Below are 21,916 nucleotides of genomic sequence, written 5' to 3'. Positions count from 1 at the left end.
AAGAGCACTACAGATGCAATGTTTGCTCTGAGAATACTGTTGGAAAAGTACAGAGAAGGACAGAAAGAGTTACATTGTGTGTTTGTGGACTTAGAAAAAGCTTATGATAGGGTGCCAAGAGTTGTGGTATTGTATGAGGAAGTCTGGAGTGGCAGAGAAGTATGTTAGGGTAGTGCAGGACATGTACAAGAATAGTGTGACAGCGGTGAGATGCGCAGTCGGAATGACAGACTCATTCAAGGTGGAGGTGCATTTAATGCACTCTGCATTTAATCAGTGATCGATCTCTGCTCCCCTCCACAGCATGTCTTTTTCCTGGTTCTCTCCCTCAGCCCCAACCAGTCCCAGCAGAAGACTGCCCCTCCCTGAGCCTGGTTCTGCTGGAGGTTTCTTCCTGTTAAAAGGGAGTTTTTCCTTCCCACTGTAGCCAAGTGCTTGCTCACAGGGGGTCGTTTTGACCGTTGGGGTTTTACATAATTATTGTATGGCCTTGCCTTACAATATAAAGCGCCTTGGGGCAACTGTTTGTTGTGATTTGGCGCTATATAAAAAAAGAAAAGAAAAAAAAAAAAAGGTGGGATTACACCAAGGATCAGCTCTGAGTCCTTTCTTGTTTGCAGTGGTGATGGACAGGTTGACGGATGAGATCAGACAGGAGTCCCCATGGACTATGATGTTTGCAGATGACTGATCTGTAGTGAGAGTAGAGAGCAAGTTGAGTCTAGTCTGGAGAAGTGGAGATATGCTTTGGAGAGAAGGGGAATGAAAGTCAGTAGAAGCAAGACTGAGTACATGTGTGTGAATGAGAGGGAGCCCAGTGGAATAGTGCAGTTACAAGGAGTAGAAGTGGTGAAAGTAGATGAGTTTAAATATTTGGGGTCAACTGTTCAAAGTAATGGAGAGTGTGGTAGAGAGGTGAAGAAGAGAGTGCAGGCAGGGTGGAGTGGGTGGAGAAAGGTGGCAGGAGTGATTTGTGACCGAAGAATATCAGCAAGAGTGAAGGAGAAAGTTTACAAAACAGTAGTGAGACCAGCTATGTTGTATGGTTTAGAGACAGTGGCACTAACAAAAAGACAGGAGGCAGAGCTGGAGGTGGCAGAGCTGAAGATGTTGAGATTCTCTTTGGGAGTGACAAGAATGGACAAGATTAGGAATGAACATAGAGGGACAGCTCAGGTGGGACGGTTTGGAGACAAAGTCAGAGAGGCGAAATTGAGATGGTTTGGACATGTGCAGAGGAGGGACCCAGGGTATATAGTCAATAGTCAATCAATTTATATAGCGCCAAATCACAACAAACAGTTGCCCCAAGGTGCTTTATATTGTAAGGCAAAGCCATTCAATAATTACGGAAAAACCCCAACGGTCAAAACGACCCCCTGTGAGCAAGCACTTGGCGACAGTGGGAAGGAAAAACTCCCTTTTAAACAGGAAGAAACCTCCAGCAGAACCAGGCTCAGCGAGGGGCAATCTTCTGCTGGGACCACATGCTGTGGAGGGGAGCAGAGATCAATCACTAATGATTAAATGCAGAGTGGTGCATACAGAGCAAAAAGAGAAAGAAACACTCAGTGCATCATGGGAACCCCCCAGCAGTCTAAGTCTATAGCAGCATAACTAAGGGATGGTTCAGGGTCACCTGATCCAGCCCTAACTATAAGCTTTAGCAAAAAGGAAAGTTTTAAGCCTAATCTTAGGGAGAAGGATGCTGAGTATGGAGCCACCAGGCAGGAGGAGAAGAGGGAGGACAAAGAGGAGGTTCATGGATGTGCTGAGAGAGGACATGCAGGTGGTTGGTGTGACAGAGGAGGATACAGAGGACGGGTGAGATGGAAACGATTGATCTGCTGTGGCGACCCCTAAGGGGAACAGCCGAAAGACAAAGAAGAAGTTCTCGTGATCATTTTGACCCCACGGGATGAGCCCCAGATCGAGGGAGATTATCAGTGGTCTTGTATGTCTTCCATTTTCTTACAGTTGCTCCCATAGTTGATTTATTCACACCAACCTGCTTGACTATTGTAGATTCACTCTTCCCAGCCTGGTGCAGGTCTAAAATGTTCTTCCTGGTGTCCTTCGACGGCTCTTTGGTCTTGGCTGTGGTTGAGTTTGGAGTCTGACTGTTTGACGCTGTGGACAGGTGTCTTTTATACAGATAACGAGTTCCAACAGGTGCCATTAATACAGGTAACAGGTGGAGGCCAGAACAGCTTCTTAAAGAAGAAGTTACAGGTCTGTGAGAGCCAGAAATCGTGCTTGTTTGTGGGTGACCAAATACTTATTTTCCACCATCATTTACAAATAAATTCTTTAAAAATCCTACAATGTGATTTCCTGGATTTTGTTTTTCCTCATTCTGTCTCTCATAGTTGAAGTGTACCTATGATGAAAACTACAGACCTCTCTCATCTTTCTAAATAGGAGAACTTGCACAATCAGAGGCTGACTAAATACTTTTTTACCCCACTGTATTTATGAGTGTAAAGTTGTTTACAAGAGTGATGCTCATTAAAGCAAAAACCTCTGCAAAGCCAGATTTTAACAAAAGGGTCGTGGTAATAAGACATTAAATTTTTAGGCTCCACCCACAAAATTCCAGGGTTTATATTTTAGGCCCCGCATGAATTTTTAATCTGAAAACGACTTCAGTGGTGTTTGAATAATTCTATTAACCACCAAACAGCCTCAAAATTAAATTAAAACTAAATTCTCAACACTGTTTGTTGGTAAAAGAAATACTGCTGAAAATCAAAACTATAATTAACAGACATTAATAACAGACACAAATAACCTTAATGTTTTTCACATGAATCAATAATATTTATGTTGTTAGCAGATATATGACAACTCTGAATTACCAGAATTGGCCTGTAGGGGGCAGATTTGTCTTCTAGCATGTTCAAGGGTGAATCTTAAGATTTCTTTTTGGAGCTGCTGTGCCTATATCGCCCCCTACTGCCTAATTCAGATTTTTTTTGGGGGGGGGGGGTCCTTGTCAGACTTTCAGGTTTCTGTTTTTTAAGGGTTTTTTTATTCACGGGTTTGGAATCATTCCCTCATCAGATCCTGGATCCTGGTCCTGGATCCGGCCTGTGGAGAAGAGCTGCTGGGGTCGAGGGGAAGTCCATGTGAATCCGTTCATGTGAGTGTCCAAACATCTTCACGGCTCAGATGATCCCAGAGCTTCACGAGTGTTACGGATAATCTCCTGAACTGAGATTCTCCCAGAGAACCTGATAACGGGAAGACGGACAGAAACTGTGCGGTTTTGACATTAAACAGAGACAGCAGTGAAGACGACAGGTGTCCCTTCAGACATCTGAGTGGACGGGCTTTGGTTTGTGCTGATGTTAATTTACTTGTATAATCTAAAAAAATCTGTGTTTTTCATTTTTAGACACATTTGTAAATCTGAAACCAGCCTTTGGATTAAAGTGGATTAAAGTGGAAATGTGGATGAATATTACAAACATTCTGTCTCTGTGGTGGAAGAAAATGTTTTGGTCTCGCATTGTTTGGACAGACGTGAGATGTTTCACTTCGACTCCTCATCCTCTGACTTTTTTCTGTTAGTTTTCAACACTTTGGTATTTCCAGACATTCTGCTGCTGCAGGCAGCTTCTGTGAACACATGAACACGGCGTCTCATACTTGGACTCTAAAACACTGCAGGTCAGCAGTCTCACGGCATCCAGGCGGCTGCGTCTCCGTTTGTTCAGAGGACAGACTCTCCGCTCTTCACAGGCCCGTCTTCCAGAGGTTTTTCGTGCTCGATCATCTTCTGGGTGACGTCCTGCTCCTTGTCCAGGGCCTGTTCCTGCTGCCGCCTCTTACGCCGGGCTTCCACCCAAGGTATCAGACACAGCACCATTCCTCCCACGATGGGCGGGATCCCCGCCAGGTAGAAGGCCACGTCGTAGCTGCCCAGCCGGTCCCTCAGGAAGCCTGCAGCCAGACACACAGAAAGAAGCACACTGTGATCCTCACCGGGGCTCAGAAACCACCACAACCTCCAACCGCAAGACACCAAAACGCCAAAACTCTGAGTCTTTGCAGAAAAAAAAAAAAAAAATCACTCGTTCATTCAAAGCGTCAGCCTGCGCAATCACTCGTTCATGTTCCTGCCTTTTGAGCATTTATGTAAAATCTGCCTCATAAACTTTGCAGAACAGAAAAATGAGTTTTTGTCTGAAGATGTTTCAGAGAAGCGCCTTGTGATGAACGTGTGAGCAGATGTGGACCGTGTGATGATCCTGGATGATCCATCATGGAAAACCTAAGAAGAATTCCAGCATGGATGCAGCTGCAGGACACGTGGACAATGTGTGCGCTTCAAATCACTGATGCTAAATGAACACTAGGTGGTGCAAATGTCCCATGAACACCCCAAGGTCTTTTGTTTAGAAAAAAAAAAGTAATTATTCTCACATGGAAACCATCAAGAAAACTGCTGCAGGAAAACTGTAAGTGATAAAATAAATATGTCTCCTCTTCATACTCGACCCCATCAGCTTGTTAGAGGATCCTTATGGTTTTTCTGGGAGACTGTCATTTTTTGGAGACCAAAAGTAACTGGACAATCAACTTTTTCTGTATCAAAAAAACGGAATGAGTGCTCAGTGTAGTAAACGTGGAGACAGACAGACAGATAATTGTTATCCTTTGTGGCCACTCTGGGGCGCTGTACACTCACAGCTCATCTTGCTTGTTGGGGAACTCATGAAAAGACTTGTTAAACGAGTCGCCGTCGGTGTTCTTCGTGTACGCTGTGGGTCTGTTTTGCTAAATGTTTGCCCTCTTTGCTGATGATGACTCAGTCTCCTTGACAGCATGGAGACACGTGAAATCTCCATCCTCTACTTTATTTATGACAACAAGTGGGATTATACAGAAGCAGAGCTGCAACTCCTGCAAAAGTCATCAGATGTTGATGGAATTAATCTCTGATTAAAGCTGACAGCTCTTTTCCAGTATCTTCTGACAGCTACGATAAGTGAACTTTTATCGTTCTACTGCGTGTGAGCGGTGGGTTGAGGGCGGTCTGCTGACTGTCCTGATTTACCTGCAATGGGAGGTCCCACAGTCATGGGCACGGACATGAGTCCCAGCAAGAAGCCGATGGCCTGCGACCCGTCTTTGGCTCCCACCAGCTCGAAGGCGATCGGCGCCATGATGCAGATGAAGCAACCATCAAACAGTCCCATCAGCAGACACACCGCGATCAGCCCGCCGAAGATGTTGCACAGTGGGATCATCATGGACATCAGGCCGATGACAAAAAAAGATGAGACCTGAGAACGAGACAGAGAAGGCTGCGCTCAGATGCAAAAATAATCATATTAAGATCATCTGCCAGTGTTGCGAAGTAAAAACAGGTTCAGGAGACACTGAAGTCCTCTGGACAAAGAAAGACTCGTTTTAACCAAATATGGTGAAAGTGGCTTTAATGATTCAAGGTGGATGGAAAACTGTATATGCAGAAACAAGGAAAATGTACTGAGCAGCTTTTCAGCTATAAACTGAGAAGTGTGAAAATTAAAAATGTCTGTTTTTGCCCTTTTGAGGCTGAGGGGGGGGGCACTTTTGATACCACTTTTTCATGTCTAAAATCAATGCTGATATTACAACATTCAGTATCTACCAATAATGATACCAATTCAAGGACAACTACATTTTTCTTATCAGTAGGCAGCCTCCCAAATAAGATTACCATATTAATTACAGACAAACGTATTGAACAGGTTTTCTCCAATACGGTGCATCCGGAAAGTATTCACAGCGCTTCACTCTTTCCACATTTTGTTATGTTACAGCCTTATTCCAAAATGGAGTAAATACATTTTTTTTCCCCTCAAAATTCTATTCACAACACCCCATAATGACAACATGAAAAAAGGTTTTGAAATTTTTGCAAATTATTTAAAATAAAAAACTAAGAATTCACTCGTCCATAAGTATTCACAGCCTTTGTTCAATACTTTGTTGATGCATCTTTGCCAGCATTTCCAGCCTCCAGTCTTCTTGAATATCATGCCACAACCTTGGTGCACCTATCTTTGGACAGTTTGGTCCATTCCTCTTTGCAGCACCTCTCAACCTCCATCAGGTTGGATGGGGAGCGTCGGTGTACAGACATTTTCAGATCTCTCCAGAGATGTTCAATCAGATTCAGGTCTGGGCTCTGGCTGGGCCACTCAAGGACCTTCAGAGAGTTGTCCTGAAGCCACTCCTTTGATATCTTGGCTGTGTGTTTCAATCAATCAATTTTTTTATATAGCGCCAAATCACAACAAACAGTTGCCCCAAGGCGCTTTATATTGTAAGGCAAGGCCATACAATAATTATGTAAAACCCCAACGGTCAAAACGACCCCCTGTGAGCAAGCACTTGGCTACAGTGGGAAGGGAAAAACTCCCTTTTAACAGGAAGAAACCTCCAGCAGAACCAGGCTCAGGGAGGGGCAGTCTTCTGCTGGGACTGGTTGGGGCTGAGGGAGAGAACCAGGAAAAAGACATGCTGTGGAGGGGAGCAGAGATCAATCACTAATGATTAAATGCAGAGTGGTGCATACAGAGCAAAAAGAGAAAGAAACAGTGCATCATGGGAACCCCCCAGCAGTCTACGTCTATAGCAGCATAACTAAGGGATGGTTCAGGGTCACCTGATCCAGCCCTAACTATAAGCTTTAGCAAAAAGGAACGTTTTAAGCCTAATCTTAAAAGTAGAGAGGGTGTCTGTCTCCCTGATCTGAATTGGGAGCTGGTTCCACAGGAGAGGAGCCTGAAAGCTGAAGGCTCTGCCTCCCATTCTACTCTTACAAACCCTAGGAACTACAAGTAAGCCTGCAGTCTGAGAGCGAAGCGCTCTATTGGGGTGATATGGTACTACGAGGTCCCTAAGATAAGATGGGACCTGATTATTCAAAACCTTATAAGTAAGAAGAAGAATTTTAAATTCTATTCTAGAATTAACAGGAAGCCAATGAAGAGAGGCCAATATGGGTGAGATATGCTCTCTCCTTCTAGTCCCCGTCAGTACTCTAGCTGCAGCATTTTGAATTAACTGAAGGCTTTTTAGGGAACTTTTAGGACAACCTGATAATAATGAATTACAATAGTCCAGCCTAGAGGAAATAAATGCATTAATTAGTTTTTCAGCATCACTCTGAGACAAGACCTTTCTGATTTTAGAGATATTGCGTAAATGCAAAAAAAGCAGTCCTACATATTTGTTTAATATGCGCTTTGAATGACATATCCTGATCAAAAATGACTCCAAGATTTCTCACAGTATTACTAGAGGTCAGGGTAATGCCATCCAGAGTAAAGATCTGGTTAGACACCATGTTTCTAAGATTTGTGGGGCCAATACAATAAGTACAATAACTTCAGTTTTATCTAAGTTTAAAAGCAGGAAATTAGAGGTCATCCATGTCTTTATGTCTGTAAGACAATCCTGCAGTTTAGCTAATTGGTGTGTGTCCTCTGGCTTCATGGATAGATAAAGCTGGGTATCATCTGCGTAACAATGAAAATTTAAGCAATACCGTCTAATAATACTGCCTAAGGGAAGCATGTATAAAGTGAATAAAATTGGTCCTAGCACAGAACCTTGTGAAACTCCATAATTAACTTTAGTCTGTGAAGAAGATTCCCCATTTACAAATTGTAATCTATTAGACAAATATGATTCAAACCACCGCAGCGCAGTGCCTTTAATACCTATGGCATGCTCTAATCTCTGTAATAAAATTTTATGGTCAACAGTATCAAAAGCAGCACTGAGGTCTAACAGAACAAGCACAGAGATGAGTCCACTGTCCGAGGCCATAAGAAGATCATTTGTAACCTTCACTAATGCTGTTTCTGTACTATGATGAATTCTAAAACCTGACTGAAACTCTTCAAATAGACCATTCCTCTGCAGATGATCAGTTAGCTGTTTTACAACTACCCTTTCAAGAATTTTTGAGAGAAAAGGAAGGTTGGAGATTGGCCTATAATTATCTAAGATAGCTGGGTCAAGTGATGGCTTTTTAAGTAATGGTTTAATTACTGCCACCTTAAAAGCCTGTGGTACATAGCCAACTAACAAAGATAGATTGATCATATTTAAGATCGAAGCATTAAATAATGGTAGGGCTTCTTTGAGCAGCCTGGTAGGAATGTGGTCTAATAAACATGATGGTTTGGATGATCTAAGATCTAAGATATGATTAAAGTGGTGGGTGGACTCATTTACTTTTTGAGCAAAGCCAATAGAGTCTAATAATAGATTAAATGCAGTGTTGAGGCTGTCATTCTCAGCATCTGTGTGGATGTTAAAATCGCCCACTATAATTATCTTATCTGAGCTAAGCACTAAGTCAGACAAAAGGTCTGAAAATTCACAGAGAAACTCACAGTAACGACCAGGTGGACGATAGATAATAACAAATAAAACTGGTTTTTGGGACTTCCAATTTGGATGGACAAGACTAAGACAAGCTTTCAAATGAATTAAAGCTCTGTCTGGGTGTTTAATTAATAAGCTGGAATGGAAGATTGCTGCTAATCCTCCGCCCCGGCCCGTGCTACGAGCGTTCTGACAGTTAGTGTGACTCGGGGGTGTTGACTCATTTAAACTAACATATTCATCCTGCTGTAACCAGGTTTCTGTTAGGCAGAATAAATCAATATGTTGATCAATTATTATATCATTTACCAACAGGGACTTAGAAGAGAGAGACCTAATGTTTAATAGACCACATTTAACTGTTTTAGTCTGTGGTGCAATTGAAGGTGCTATATTATTTTTTCTTTTTGAATTTTTATGCTTAAATAGATTTTTGCTGGTTATTGGTAGTCTGGGAGCAGGCACCGTCTCTACGGGGATGGGGTAATGAGGGGATGGCAGGGGGAGAGAAGCTGCAGAGAGGTGTGTAAGACTACAACTCTGCTTCCTGGTCCCAACCCAGGATAGTCACGGTTTGGAGGATTTAAGAAAATTGGCCAGATTTCTAGAAATGAGAGCTGCTCCATCCAAAGTGGGATGGATGCCGTCTCTCCTAACAAGACCAGGTTTTCCCCAGAAGCTTTGTCAATTATCTATGAAGCCCACCTCATTTTTTGGACACCACTCAGACAGCCAGCAATTCAAGGAGAACATGCGGCTAAACATGTCACTCCCGGTCCGATTGGGGAGGGGCCCAGAGAAAACTACAGAGTCCGACATTGTTTTTGCAAAGTTACACACCGATTTAATGTTAATTTTAGTGACCTCCCATTGGCGTAACCGGGTGTCATTACTGCCGACGTGAATTACAATCTTACCAAATTTACGCTTAGCCTTAGCCAGCAGTTTCAAATTTCCTTCAATGTCGCCTGCTCTGGACCCCGGAAGACAACTGACTATGGTTGCTGGTGTCGCCAACTTCACATTTCTCAAAACAGAGTCGCCAATAACCAGAGTTTGATCCTCGGCGGGTGTGTCGTCGAGTGGGGAAAAACGGTTAGAGATGTGAACGGGTTGACGGTGTACACGGGGCTTCTGTTTAGGGCTACGCTTCCTCCTCACAGTCACCCAGTCAGCCTGCTTTCCCGGCTGCTCGGGATCTGCCAGGGGGGAACTAACGGCGGCTAAGCTACCTTGGTCCACACCGACTACAGGGGCCTGGCTAGCTGTAGAATTTTTCACGGTGCGGAGCCGAGTCTCCAATTCGCCCAGCCTGGCCTCCAAAGCTACGAATAAGCTACACTTATTACAAGTACCGTTACTGCTAAAGGAGGCCGAGGAATAACTAAACATTTCACACCCAGAGCAGAAAAGTGCGGGAGATACAGGAGAAGCCGCCATGCTAAATCGGCTAAGAGCTAGTAGCTACGCTAAGCTAGCGGATTCCTAAAAACACGCAAAGTGAATAATGTGTAAATAATTTAGAGGTGATTCAGCAGAAGGAGTGCTAAGGCACGTAAAGATTACACTGGGAAACAAATCGTAATCTAGATAACTAGATCAATCTAACTGCGCAGATTAAACAGCTAACAGATACAGAAAAACACAGCTGTGCTCCGGAACAGGAAGTGATACAATACCGCAGTGAGAGCCAACCACCAGTAGAGGCAAGCAAGAGGATCCAACCTCTGTTTAGGGTCACTGTCCTGCTGAAAGATGAACCATCGCCCCAGTCTGAGGTCAAGAGCGCTCTGGAGCAGGTTTTCATCCAGGATGTCTCTGTACATTGCTGCATTCATCTTTCCCTCAATCCTGACTAGTCTCCCAGTTCCTGCTGCTGAAAAACATCCCCACAGCATGATGCTGCCACCACCATGCTTCACTGTAGGGATGGGGCCTGGTTTCCTCCAAACATGACACCAAAGAGTTCAATCTTTGTCTTATCAGACCAGAAAATTTTGTTTCTCCTGGTCTGAGAGTCCTTCAGGTGCCTTTTGTCAAACTCCAGGTGGGCTGCCATGTGCCTTTTACTAAAGAGTGGCTTCCATCTGGCCACTCTACCATACAGGCCTGATTGGTGGATTGCTGCAGAGATGGTTGTCCTTCTGGAAGGTTCTCCTCTCTGGAGAGGTGGAGCTCTGACAGAGTGACCATCGGGTTCTTGGTCACCTCCCTGACTAAGGGCCAGCTCTAGGAAGAGTCCTAGTGGATCTGAACTTCTTCCATTTACAGATGATGGAGGCCACTGTGCTCATTGGGACCTTCAAAGCAGAAAAAATGTTTCTGTACCCTTCTCCAGATTTGTGCCTCCAGACAATCCTGTCTCAGAGGTCTACAGACAACTGCTTTGACTTCATGCTTGGTTTGTGCTCTGACTGTCAACTGTGGGACATTATATGTAGACAGGTGTGTGTCTTTCCAAATCATGTCCATTCAACTGAATTTACTCCAGGTGGACTCCAATTAAACTGTAGAAACATCTCAAGGATGATCAGTGGAAACAGGAGGCACCTGAGCTAATTTTGAGCTTCATGCCAAAGGCTGTGAATACTTATGGACATGTGATTTCTTAAATCTAAAAAACAAAACAAAAACTTTTTTTAACATTGTCATTGTGGGGTATCGCGTATAGAAGTTTGAGGGAAAAAATAATTTCATCCATTTTGGAAAAAGGCTGTAATGTAAAAAAAATGTTGAAAAGTGATGCGCTGCGAATACTTTCTGGATGCACTTTAAATTGAACAGTGTGAAAAAAAAAAATGACATGGGGGGGGGGTGTTACCATGACCAGATAATAACTCGAGGAATGTCGACACCAACTTCATTGGAAAATCAGTGGAAAGCTTTTTTTTTTTTTTTTTTTTTTACAATTTTGGGGCGGGGGCTTCAGAATGAGTTACGGTCAGTGTGTGCAAAATATAATTTTTGGCCCTTTTGGGGGCCCGTAGAATGATTCACAGACATTTTTCTTGTCTGACCTGACAGGCCCCCAAGGATTGTTAGTACAAAATTCTAGAAAGTTTTTTCATAAATTTTTTCATAAATTTGTCAGCTGCAGAGTGAACTTCAAGTTGGAGTCAGTGTGGTTTCATGAGATCATTGCACGATTATAAAAACGCTGCTTCAGGGGCTTTTTTTGTGTGGGTAAGGAAGTAAAAAAACATTAACTACACACATTACAGACCGCCGGCAGGTTTAGAGCTCATCAGCGTGGAGACCTGGAAAGGAGCGCTGGCTGTGTGCTGCTGACTTTAACTGAGGCACGGCTCACCTGCAGGTAGACTTTGTTAACTCCGGGGATGTAGTCCGCCACCGTGCCAAAAATGAGACGGCCCACGCAAGACGTGATGCCGATGCACATAAGCAGCACCTCCTTGTTGGCATCTGTTCCAAAACGCTCCTCAACGTGCTTCATCTGATGAAAATAAAGCAAAAACAGAATGTCGGTTCCAGCAGGTGTCACTCAACAGCTTTCACATAAAACAAATGAAACACTTTCCTTTAAAACATATGAGGACAAATGCACAAAAACACTTTAATACGCTGATGTTACATTTTCAGTGCAGCGGAGCCAGAAGTGTGGTGGCCAATGACGGTGCCCCCCCCAACCACCACCAAATAAATGATCTCTATATAATAATTTAAAATTATATTATGGGAGTTAGATTTGTAAAATATATAGAGTCTGCTGTTTCTTCGAGAAATGTTTTAAACTACCTTTCCAAGAAAGAAATCCAGAGTTAATATTTTATTAGGCATGGCATGACATGACTTGTTGGCTTAGTGGTTAACACTGCTGCTTCACAGCGAGAAGGTTGTGGGATCGCTTCCCACCTGGTCCTTTCTGTGTGGTGTTTGAATGTCTCCCTCTGGATGCTCCAGCTTTCTCCTACTTCCAAAGGCATACAGATTGGATGAACTGTAAACTTTAAATCAGCCGTAGGTGTGACACCTGGGTAATGGATGAAGTAGGATATTTGCTGAGGTGAAATACGGTGGGGACATTATGTGCCCTGTGGCTGCTACAGTAACCATGAAGGTCCAACAGGAACCCTGAGTATGAGGCAGCTTTAGGGCTCTGGTGAGACAAGAAGTCCTCAATCAGGTGGACGAGGTGTTGGCCAGGTCAGGAATTGATCAAGCGACGATCTTCCTCACCATCAAGGGATTGCCACAGACAGACGGAGCACTTCTTCCCCTGTCTAAAAAGAACTAATCTGTAAATAAAGGCATTTGTCTGGATGGACTTCACTAAACGAGCCATCTAAAAAAAAAAAAAAACAACTCAAAGTGTGAAACAAATACTTTGTTCATCTAAAGGAAAACACAAGATGACACAAAGTGCTCCAACAGAACAGGAAGAGAGGCTGAAGCCGACTGCTTCAGGGAGGCGGCATCAAAGGATCGCTGTTAGCTTAAAGCTCAGTCCACTGTGCGCGCCACAGACACACAGACATGTGACACACTTTGGATGCATTCAGTGGTGCAGTTTCCAACAATCATCCAACAGTGAAAATAAATATGAACAAAGTTTGGAAGCTGTGGAATTTCCCCAGCGGCCTCAAAGAGGCCAAAGAATTCAACCACCAACTGGATCTTCTGTTTCTGGATGTCTGCTGAGCAAAAGATGACAGCGTCTGACAAGTCATGGGATCAACGCTAAGTTTTTGGACGTCATTGCCAGATAGTGTGACTGCCATGTGCAGTGAAGGGAAAGTCTCTCACTTCTTCCCGGTGATCTCTGGCGTTCCTCAAGGATGTGCTGTGGCTCTTGCTCTCTTTAATACTTGCATACATTGGGTGTTGGGTTAGGTCCTGGAGTCCACCGACTAACCTCAACTTTGCAGATGATGTTGTGATCTTTATAGAATCAGTTGATTCCCTGATTGCAACACTCGAGAAGCTGTGTTTGCTGTGTTCATTCATCACAGCTGTAAGACTTCAATCAAACAAACACCATCAGCTGCCCTGCCCCTTTCAGGAATCAAACACTGGAGCAATCATCACGATTCACTGCACTGTTACACCCCAAATGACTACAATAGCCGCTTGAAGCAGCGAAATCTGGAGAGCGGATTAATGCTCCAGAAAAGAAAAATCATGGTGAGTTGCACGTGAACTCACACATACACAGATCTGATTTCACAGCCTGGAGGAGGAGGAGTGTTGGGGAAAGTGTAGTGACACGGACCCACAACAGGGGGCGCAAATGAACAGTCAATAGATGAGCCAAAAGGTAACAATTTAATGTTGTGAATGTGCACAACGAATATACAGACAATCACAGAATATGATAGCAGCCAATACACAAAGGTGACGTGTTGGCAGGCTCGAGGATAGAAGACGTCTGTCCTGAGAAGAGCCGGAACCACACGATTTCCGCCGCCACCGAACCTGGTGAATACTGGAGCCGCCAAGTCCCGAATTCCCAGGTGATCACCGTCCCCGACGGTCGGATCTGGTACTGCTGGTGAGGAGCACAAACAGTGAGATGTGGGTGTGTGCACACCAAGTAACAAAAACAGTCAGAAGGTGGAAAGTCACCTCCACCTCTAATCACACACTCGTGCAGCTCCTGTTAAACCACTTATCTGGTTGGAGTGTGAAGCGAAGCCGTCGCTGATCACACCAAACGCCAATCCCACAGATAAGGAAACACTTACAGGAAAACAGCTGCAAAGAAGTTCAGACTATTAGTCAGTGTTTTCAGTTTAGCAGAGAATTACCTTCACAGGTAGATGATATCTTAGCAATGAGGTGGAGATGACGTCCGGGTTTTATGGAGTAGTATGATGAAGTGTAGATGGGTGACAGCTGTCATGAGATAATGAGTGACAGCCGTCACCCCCGGCTGTGTCCGTGGCGGCAGCGCCCTCTCGTGCCTGAAGCCCGCACTTCAGGCAGGGCGCCCTCTGGTGGTGGGCCAGCAGTACCTCTTCTGGCGGCCCACACAACAAGGAGAGTCAAATCACAAGAATTCAAACACGTCTGTCAGAGTGACATAAATATACACCACAGACTGTTGGCTTTGTGAGGGCGTATATGTGATGTCACAGACACTGATAGGTGGAGACACACACACACACACACACACACACACACACACACACACACACACACACACACACACACACACAACTTCACACAAAAAATCCCATTTAACTCCTTTCCACATAAGAAATGTGAACTTCAGCTCCATCCACTCAACCACCCATCTACTCATCCATTCACCCAAACAACCAATGGATGGATGGATGGGTGGTTGGGTGAATGGCTGGATGCATAAAGTAAGCCATTCACCCAAACAACCACCCATCCATCCATCCATCCATCCATCCATCCATCCATCCACCCATCCATCCATCCATCCATCCATCCATCCATCCATCCATCCATCCATCCATCCGTCCCTCCCAGCTGCAGCTGGTGGTGGAGGTAAACCCTGGACAAATCATGGACCATCACAGGATGCTCTGGTTTCCTGCAAAGCAAATACTGAATGACACAGCAACTGACAATCTGAGTGAACAGGCAGAGTGACACCAGCTGGCTGCTCGCTTGAACAAAACAAACCAAGATGGCAGAATAAGCTCCGAAACAGCTTATTTCAATTTATACCTAATATGTTTCTCATATATTTTGTAAAAATTAGTAAAAAAATAAACACCTTTAAATCTAAAAACGCTGTTTTTGTAACCAGATAAAATCTATGAAGTGATTAACAGGACAGCTTACAGAGATGTTAGCATACATGCCTCAGGAACGCACATCAAGCGACAAAGTCAACTGCGTGTCACCATCATTTGGAGCTAAGGTTGGGTGGAAAGTGTGACCTGACTGACAGTTAAGAAGGTCTTATAACATGTGCCATGTGCTGATATATCGAAAACGTGTGTGTGGGAGTACCAGCACACACACCAGACATCTTACACCGGCGTTTCGTTAGTACCAGCAACCTGTATAGACCCCTAGTGGTCAATGCCGTAAACACATTCTCGGCTGCCCTACGACAGCAGTGCCCCCCCCCCCCCCCCCCCACACCTGATCACACATCATTTTGTGAAGTTGCAGCATGTAAACAAGCATGTTGGTTCGTTTTAAGTCGGTTGTGGCGGCAAATAGAGGCCAAGACTTCTGGATCTGACTGTGTAATGCCACAAATCCTTCAGTATGATGAAACCTCCTCGTGAAGTTTCACGTGGAAGATGTGCAACGTAAGCTGAGAGAGTTCCTGCCCACGGCAATAACACACCACCACACCTTAAACCAACGCCTGAAGGTCAAAATCTTATCTGACATCAGCGATCATGTGTCCTCATCCGAAGTGCTGCTGGTGAACTTTGTAGTCTTTAGATATGCACAGCAGGACTTTGAGAAGAAGAAAAACAGACGGGGCGTGGTGCAGAGGCCCTAAAACACAACACTCAGCAATTTATCAAGGAAACATGCACGTGCACACACACGCACACACACACACACACACACACACACACACACACACACACACACACACACACACACACACACACACACCATTAAAAATGCAGAAGGTTTCTGAGGGTTCTTCGTCCCTGCAGAGTGATGAGTCACTTCCTGAGAGGCCTCGTGGCTCGTCTGCATGTGACGGCGGCAGTCGGAGTGTCAAAGCAGGATCCCTCCCGGACTTAAACGGGCTCCTGCAGCAGTTGCTGAGAATGTTGGGAAAACACCAGCGGGATCCTCAGAAGAGACCAATCTTCATCTAATAACAGAGTCATCTTATGCAAATACACAGTCCCCTCCTGAAACTCGTCAGAGTGCTCCTCTCCGGGCCTCCAGGGGAGGAGACCGCTCCAAAATCAGATTTCTCACCGCGACTCAGGGAAAACGACTCCTGTTTGTGAGACTGGAAGGAGATCTGCAGGTCGATGCGTCCTGTCAAGGGCAGACGGCCGAGCCCTCCTGTTTGGACACCAGTTGCTGAATTTGGAAAAATACTTAGGATTTTGATTAAGATCAAGGTTTTGGAGGCAGAGTCCTGGAATGTGTGCTTTAGCTATACATTATTACATTAATAAGCCCCGCCTTCCGTACATCCGAAACTTCCAAACTGAATAAGTGACTTGAGGGCCCCGTGGTTCTTTACGCACATGGAGGGCTCCCGGTCACACTGTAACATGGCGTCACACGGAGATTCATTGTTTCATCACAGTTATTGGGAAATTAAGGACCTTCTGGAACTGGAATATCAATGACAGGTAACAATATGATTCATCCTGTGATTTCAAATAAATAAATCTATAAAATAAGTTACGTTTGAATGCATTTGGTGGCTGCATTTGATTTTCTTTTCCTCGTGCGTGAAAAAGCGGCGACTTTATTTTCTCCAGATGCTCAGGAGACGATGGGACCCTGAAAGACCACCTGCTCACAGTCATGTGACTTAATGTAGCAACACTGTGCCAGATTCCAAGTGTCATCACCTCTAATCAATAGATAAACAAGTGACTCCATCCCTTCCAGGTTATTGATACAATAAGTCAAAAACAATAAACATTAGAAATTTGGAATTCTCCTGATTAACAGATCAAATAAAGAGAATAAAGTGATTTAATTTGATAAACTTTGATATACCAGATCAGTGAAAAAAAATATGTTTCACTTGTTACTATAATGCATCATATAAGTGTAACGGAGGCCAGCAGGTGTCGCTGTGCAGATGTAGTTCATAAACCTCACTCCAACAGTTCAAAAGGATTCTCTGGTCACAAGACCAGAGACCTGGCATTGTGACCAGAGACCTGGCCTTCTGCTTAGAGAGTGCGACCATGCTGAGGATCATGGGTTCGCGTCCCTTGGGGAGCGAATGGATGGAGTCATAACACAACGCAGAGTGCAGCTACTACATAAGTGTCTGCCACCTGCTGGGATTGTTGCAGGGAATGATCTTATTTCATGCATGAAATTAGGAGCAGGTGTAGCTGAAGATACATGTATCTTCAAATTAGTTTGGTTGTTGTTTTTTCTTTTTCCTGGTGTCTTGGGGAGGCGCTGCTTCAAGCACATGCAATCTAAATAAAAATAACATGAAAGGTTATAACATTTTTCTATGGACAAAGAGGTCTCACACACACACACACACACACACACATTATAATGTTCTTTGTTGACAAGAGAAATTTAAATATTCTCAGCTACTGAAGTGGACTTGAACACATCACGGAAACATTTAGAACTCCTGCGTTTGGCAGAATATTCCCTCCCTCTCAGACTGCACATTTATAGAAGTTAAACTGCTTCTTCTCAGGGAAAGGAGCCAGCTGAGCTAGTTTGCTGGAATCTGGTGAGGATGCCCCCTGGTGGTCTCCCTATAGAAATCTTCCAGGCACATCCAACTGGGAGGAGGCCCAGGAGAAGACCCAGGACACACTGGAGGGACTATATTTCCCAGCTGGCTTAGGAAAGCCTTGGGATCCCCCGGGAAGAGTTACAGGACTTGGTTGGTCTGTTGCTGGTCTGCGATCCGGACCCAACAGAAAATGAATGAATGAATGAATGAATTTCATCTGTTGGCATTTAAGTTCTGCTGCTCTTCACTACAGCAGTGTTTGACTTAAAGCAGAATGTCCGTGTAGATGTCAGTTGAAGAAATATCAACTTACCAAGTGCACGTAAGGCACAAAGTATCCATAAAGTGCTGCTGGGACGCCAAAAGCCCAGATACGATATCCAATAGAGCGCCAGATGTTGACATTGAAAATCTTGCTCATAGGGGGGCAGGAGCTTCCAGTGTTGCTGTTGGTGTGGTTGTTGGGCAGCAGAGGCCTGTAGGTGAAGCCGGCCAGTACCAACACAAACATGAGGATGCACAGGATGCGCATGGTGTGATACAGGCCCACCGTCTCCAGCAGGAACGACAGCGCAAAAGGCAGCGTGATGGTGAAGATGCTGCTGCCGGCCGTCACGATGCCGTTCACCAGGCCCAGTCGCTTTTTGAAGTAGTGGCCCAGGATGACCAGGCTGGGCTGGTAGGAAAACGAGCAGCCGCATGCAAAGACAATGCCATAGGTGAAGTATAACGGGCCCAGCGACCTGCAGGGGGCAAAACAAGAAGATACGTCATTAATCAAATCAATTTTATTTATAGCAAAAAGGAAAGTTTTAAGCCTAATCTTAAAAGTAGAGAGGGTGTCTGTCTCCCTGATCTGAATTGGGAGCTGGTTCCACAGGAGAGGAGCCTGAAAGCTGAAGGCTCTGCCTCCCATTCTACTCTTACAAACCCTAGGAACTACAAGTAAGTCTGCAGTCTGAGAGCGAAGCGCTCTATTGGGGTGATATGGTACTACGAGGTCCCTAAGATAAGATGGGACCTGATTACTCAAAACCTTATAAGTAAGAAGAAGAATTTTAAATTCTATTCTAGAATTAACAGGAAGCCAATGAAGAGAAGCCAATATGGGTGAGATATGCTCTCTCCTTCTAGTCCCTGTCAGTACTCTAGCTGCAGCATTTTGAATTAACTGAAGGCTTTTCAGGGAACTTTTAGGACAACCTGATAATAATGAATTACAATAGTCCAGCCTAGAGGAAATAAATGCATGAATTAGTTTTTCAGCATCACTCTGAGACAAGACCTTTCTAATTTTAGAGATATTGTGCAAATGTAAAAAAGCAGTCCTACATATTTGCTTAATATGCACATTGAAGGACATATCCTGATCAAAAATGACTCCAAGATTTCTCCATTAATGAGCAGCGTTAAGATGACATCCAACAGCAACAGCAGAAAAAGCTTCAATCATCTCCAAAGGTCAGAGCCATTTTTGGTACCAAAGATGCGAGGTTGGGTCTCGGAGCATGTGCTCCCTCCATCCACCAGACTACAGCACTGACCAGGCAGACAACAGGTCCATCCCCAACTCTGGAAAGGAGCCATTGCAGCCAGGTGATACGTCACCATGTCTGTGGCTTTTTCCAGTTTCTGAAGTCCTCAACACTGAGGCACCTACATGTTGGATCATGCTCAGGGAACCAATCCACATGGCTGTATTGTCAGTGCTGATGTTTCCTCAAAATGCAAACAGCACACCTCATCTCAGTCAATCTATCCATTTCTAGTTGAGGATCACAGGAGAGCTGGAGTCTAACCCAGTGGTCATTGGGTGAGAGGCAGACAGATCTTCAGACTATCACAGAGCTGACATGTATAAACAGAGAAACACATTCCCATTCATCTAAGTCTCCTGGCATAAGTGTTTGTTTGACACAAAGTCATTCTAGGGGTACCCAAGGATCTTCTGAACAGACCTTGTACTAAAGACATTCAGTCAGTGTTTGAGATCACGGCATAATGTCAGAGGCTCGCAACCACACTGGAGGAGAGAAAGCACCAAGATCATGAAGACTTGGACCTTCAATCCTCTGCTAAGGTATCACCATCGCCAAGCACCTCTGTCCAGAGACCACATGACTCCATAACCTCGTCGTAGGTGTCTCTTCATCTCAAAGCCTGAGGACCTGGACACATGAATGTCACAGCAGAGACGAGTGAATGTCTTACAAATCTGACATGGCTGAGTCCAAGAAGTCATTGAAAACCAGGATCTTGATCCAAACAATTGCAAACCCAGACACTCTGGCTCCTCCCTCAGCTTCTCAAGTGCTACAATCAGAATATCACAAAGCTCACAGCATCATCCACAACATCAAGGTCAGTAAACCTTCCAACAAAGGCACTTAAGTCACCAGTTTCCACAACCCTAAACAACATCCAGTATATGCAACCACTGGACGGTGTAGGGTCCAGTATTACTAGAGGTCGGGGTAATGCCATCCAGAGTAAGGATCTGGTTAGACACCATGTTTCTAAGATTTGTGGGGCCAAGTACAATAACTTCAGTTTTATCTGAGTTTAAAAGCAGGAAATTAGAGGTCATCCATGTCTTTATGTCTGTAAGACATTCCTGCAGTTTAGCTAATTGGTGTGTGTCCTCTGCTTCATGGATAGATAAAGCTGGGTATCATCTGCGTAACAATGAAAATTTAAGCAATGCTTTCTAATAATACTGCCTAAGGGAAGCATGTATAAAGTGAACAAAATTGGTCCTAGCACAGAACCTTGAGGAACTCCATAATTAACCTTAGTCTGTGAAGAAGATTCCCCATTTACATGAACAAATTGTAATCTATTAGATAAATATGATTCAAACCACCGCAGCGCAGTGCCTTTAATACCTATGGTATGCTCTAATCTCTGTAATAAAATTTTATGGTCAACAGTATCAAAAGCAGCACTGAGGTCTAACAGGACAAGCACAGAGATGAGTCTGAGTCTGAGGACATAAGAAGATCATTTGTAAATTTCACTAATTCTGTTTCTGTACTATGATGAATTCTAAAAACCTGACTGAAACTCTTCAAATAGACCATTCCTCTGCAGATGATCAGTTAGCTGTTTTACAACTACCCTTTCAAGAATTTTTGAAAGAAAAGGAAGGTTGGAGATTGGCCTATAATTAGATAAGATAGCTGGGTCAAGTGATGGCTTTTTAAGTAATGGTTTAATTACTGCCACCTTAAAAGCCTGTGGTACATAGCCAACTAACAAAGATAGATTGATCATATTTAAGATCGAAGCATTAAATAATGGTAGGGCTTCCTTGAGCAGCCTGGTAGGAATGGGGTCTAATAGACATGTTGATGGTTTGGATGAAGTAACTAATGAAAATAACTCAGACAGAACAATCGGAGAGAAAGAGTCTAACCAAATACCAGCATCACTGAAAGCAGCCAAAGAGAACGATATGTCTTTGGGATGGTTATGAGTATTTTTTTCTCTAATAGTTAAAATTTTATTAGCAAAGAAAGTCATGAAGTCATTACTAGTTAAAGTTAAAGGAATACTCGGCTCAATAGAGCTCTGACTCTTTGTCAGCCTGGCTACAGTGCTGAAAAGAAACCTGGGTTTGTTCTTATTTTCTTCAATTAGTGATGAGTAGTAAGATGTCCTAGCTTTACGGAGGGCTTTTTTATCGAGCAACAGACTCTTTTTCCAGGCTAAGTGAAGATCTTCTAAATTAGTGAGACGCCATTTCCTCTCCAACTTACGGGTCATCTGCTTTAAGCTGCGAGTTTGTGAGTTATACCGCGGAGTCAGGCACTTCTGATTTAAGGCTCTCTTTTTCAGAGGAGCTACAGCATCCAAAGTTGTCCTCAATGAGGATGTAAAACTACTGACGAGATAATCTATCTCACTCACAGAGTTTAGGTAGCTACTCTGCCCTGTGTTGGTATATGGCATTGGAGAACATAAAGAAGGAATCATATCCTTAAACCTAGTTACAGCGCTTTCTGAAAGACTTCTACTGTAATGAAACTTATTCCCCACTGCTGGGTAGTCCATCAGAGTAAATGTAAATGTTATTAAGAAATGATCAGACAGAAGGGGGTTTTCAGGGAATACTGTTAAGTCTTCAATTTCCATACCATAAGTCAGAACAAGATC

General features: G+C 44.0%; 1 protein-coding gene across 2 annotated transcripts in view; it reads right to left on the bottom strand.

Moving 5' to 3' along the window:
* Positions 1-2,796: 2,796 nt before the first annotated feature.
* slc16a10 (solute carrier family 16 member 10) overlaps positions 2,797-21,916 on the bottom strand; it is a 70,268-nt gene continuing 51,148 nt past the window's right edge. Inside the window, exons 3-7 of one of the 2 annotated variants that reach the window (XR_004558490.1) lie at positions 18,075-18,504; positions 11,705-11,848; positions 5,063-5,291; positions 3,632-3,945; positions 2,797-3,411 (exon numbers count right to left, since the gene is read on the bottom strand). Coding sequence is in view for 1 of the 2 variants with exons in the window: in XM_034162302.1 (XP_034018193.1) it covers positions 3,716-3,945; positions 5,063-5,291; positions 11,705-11,848; positions 18,075-18,504 (1,033 nt within the window). In the remaining variant the exon portion in view is untranslated. Of the gene's footprint in view, positions 3,946-5,062; positions 5,292-11,704; positions 11,849-18,074; positions 18,505-21,916 lie in introns of both variants that reach the window. The other variant, XM_034162302.1, reaches the window with a different exon arrangement.

Source organism: Thalassophryne amazonica, chromosome 21 (genome assembly GCF_902500255.1).
Source record: "Thalassophryne amazonica chromosome 21, fThaAma1.1, whole genome shotgun sequence".
Taxonomy (NCBI): Eukaryota; Metazoa; Chordata; class Actinopteri; order Batrachoidiformes; family Batrachoididae; genus Thalassophryne; species Thalassophryne amazonica.
The sequence above is the reverse complement of the archived record's forward strand: the minus strand, read 5'-3'. Positions and strand labels throughout refer to the sequence as shown.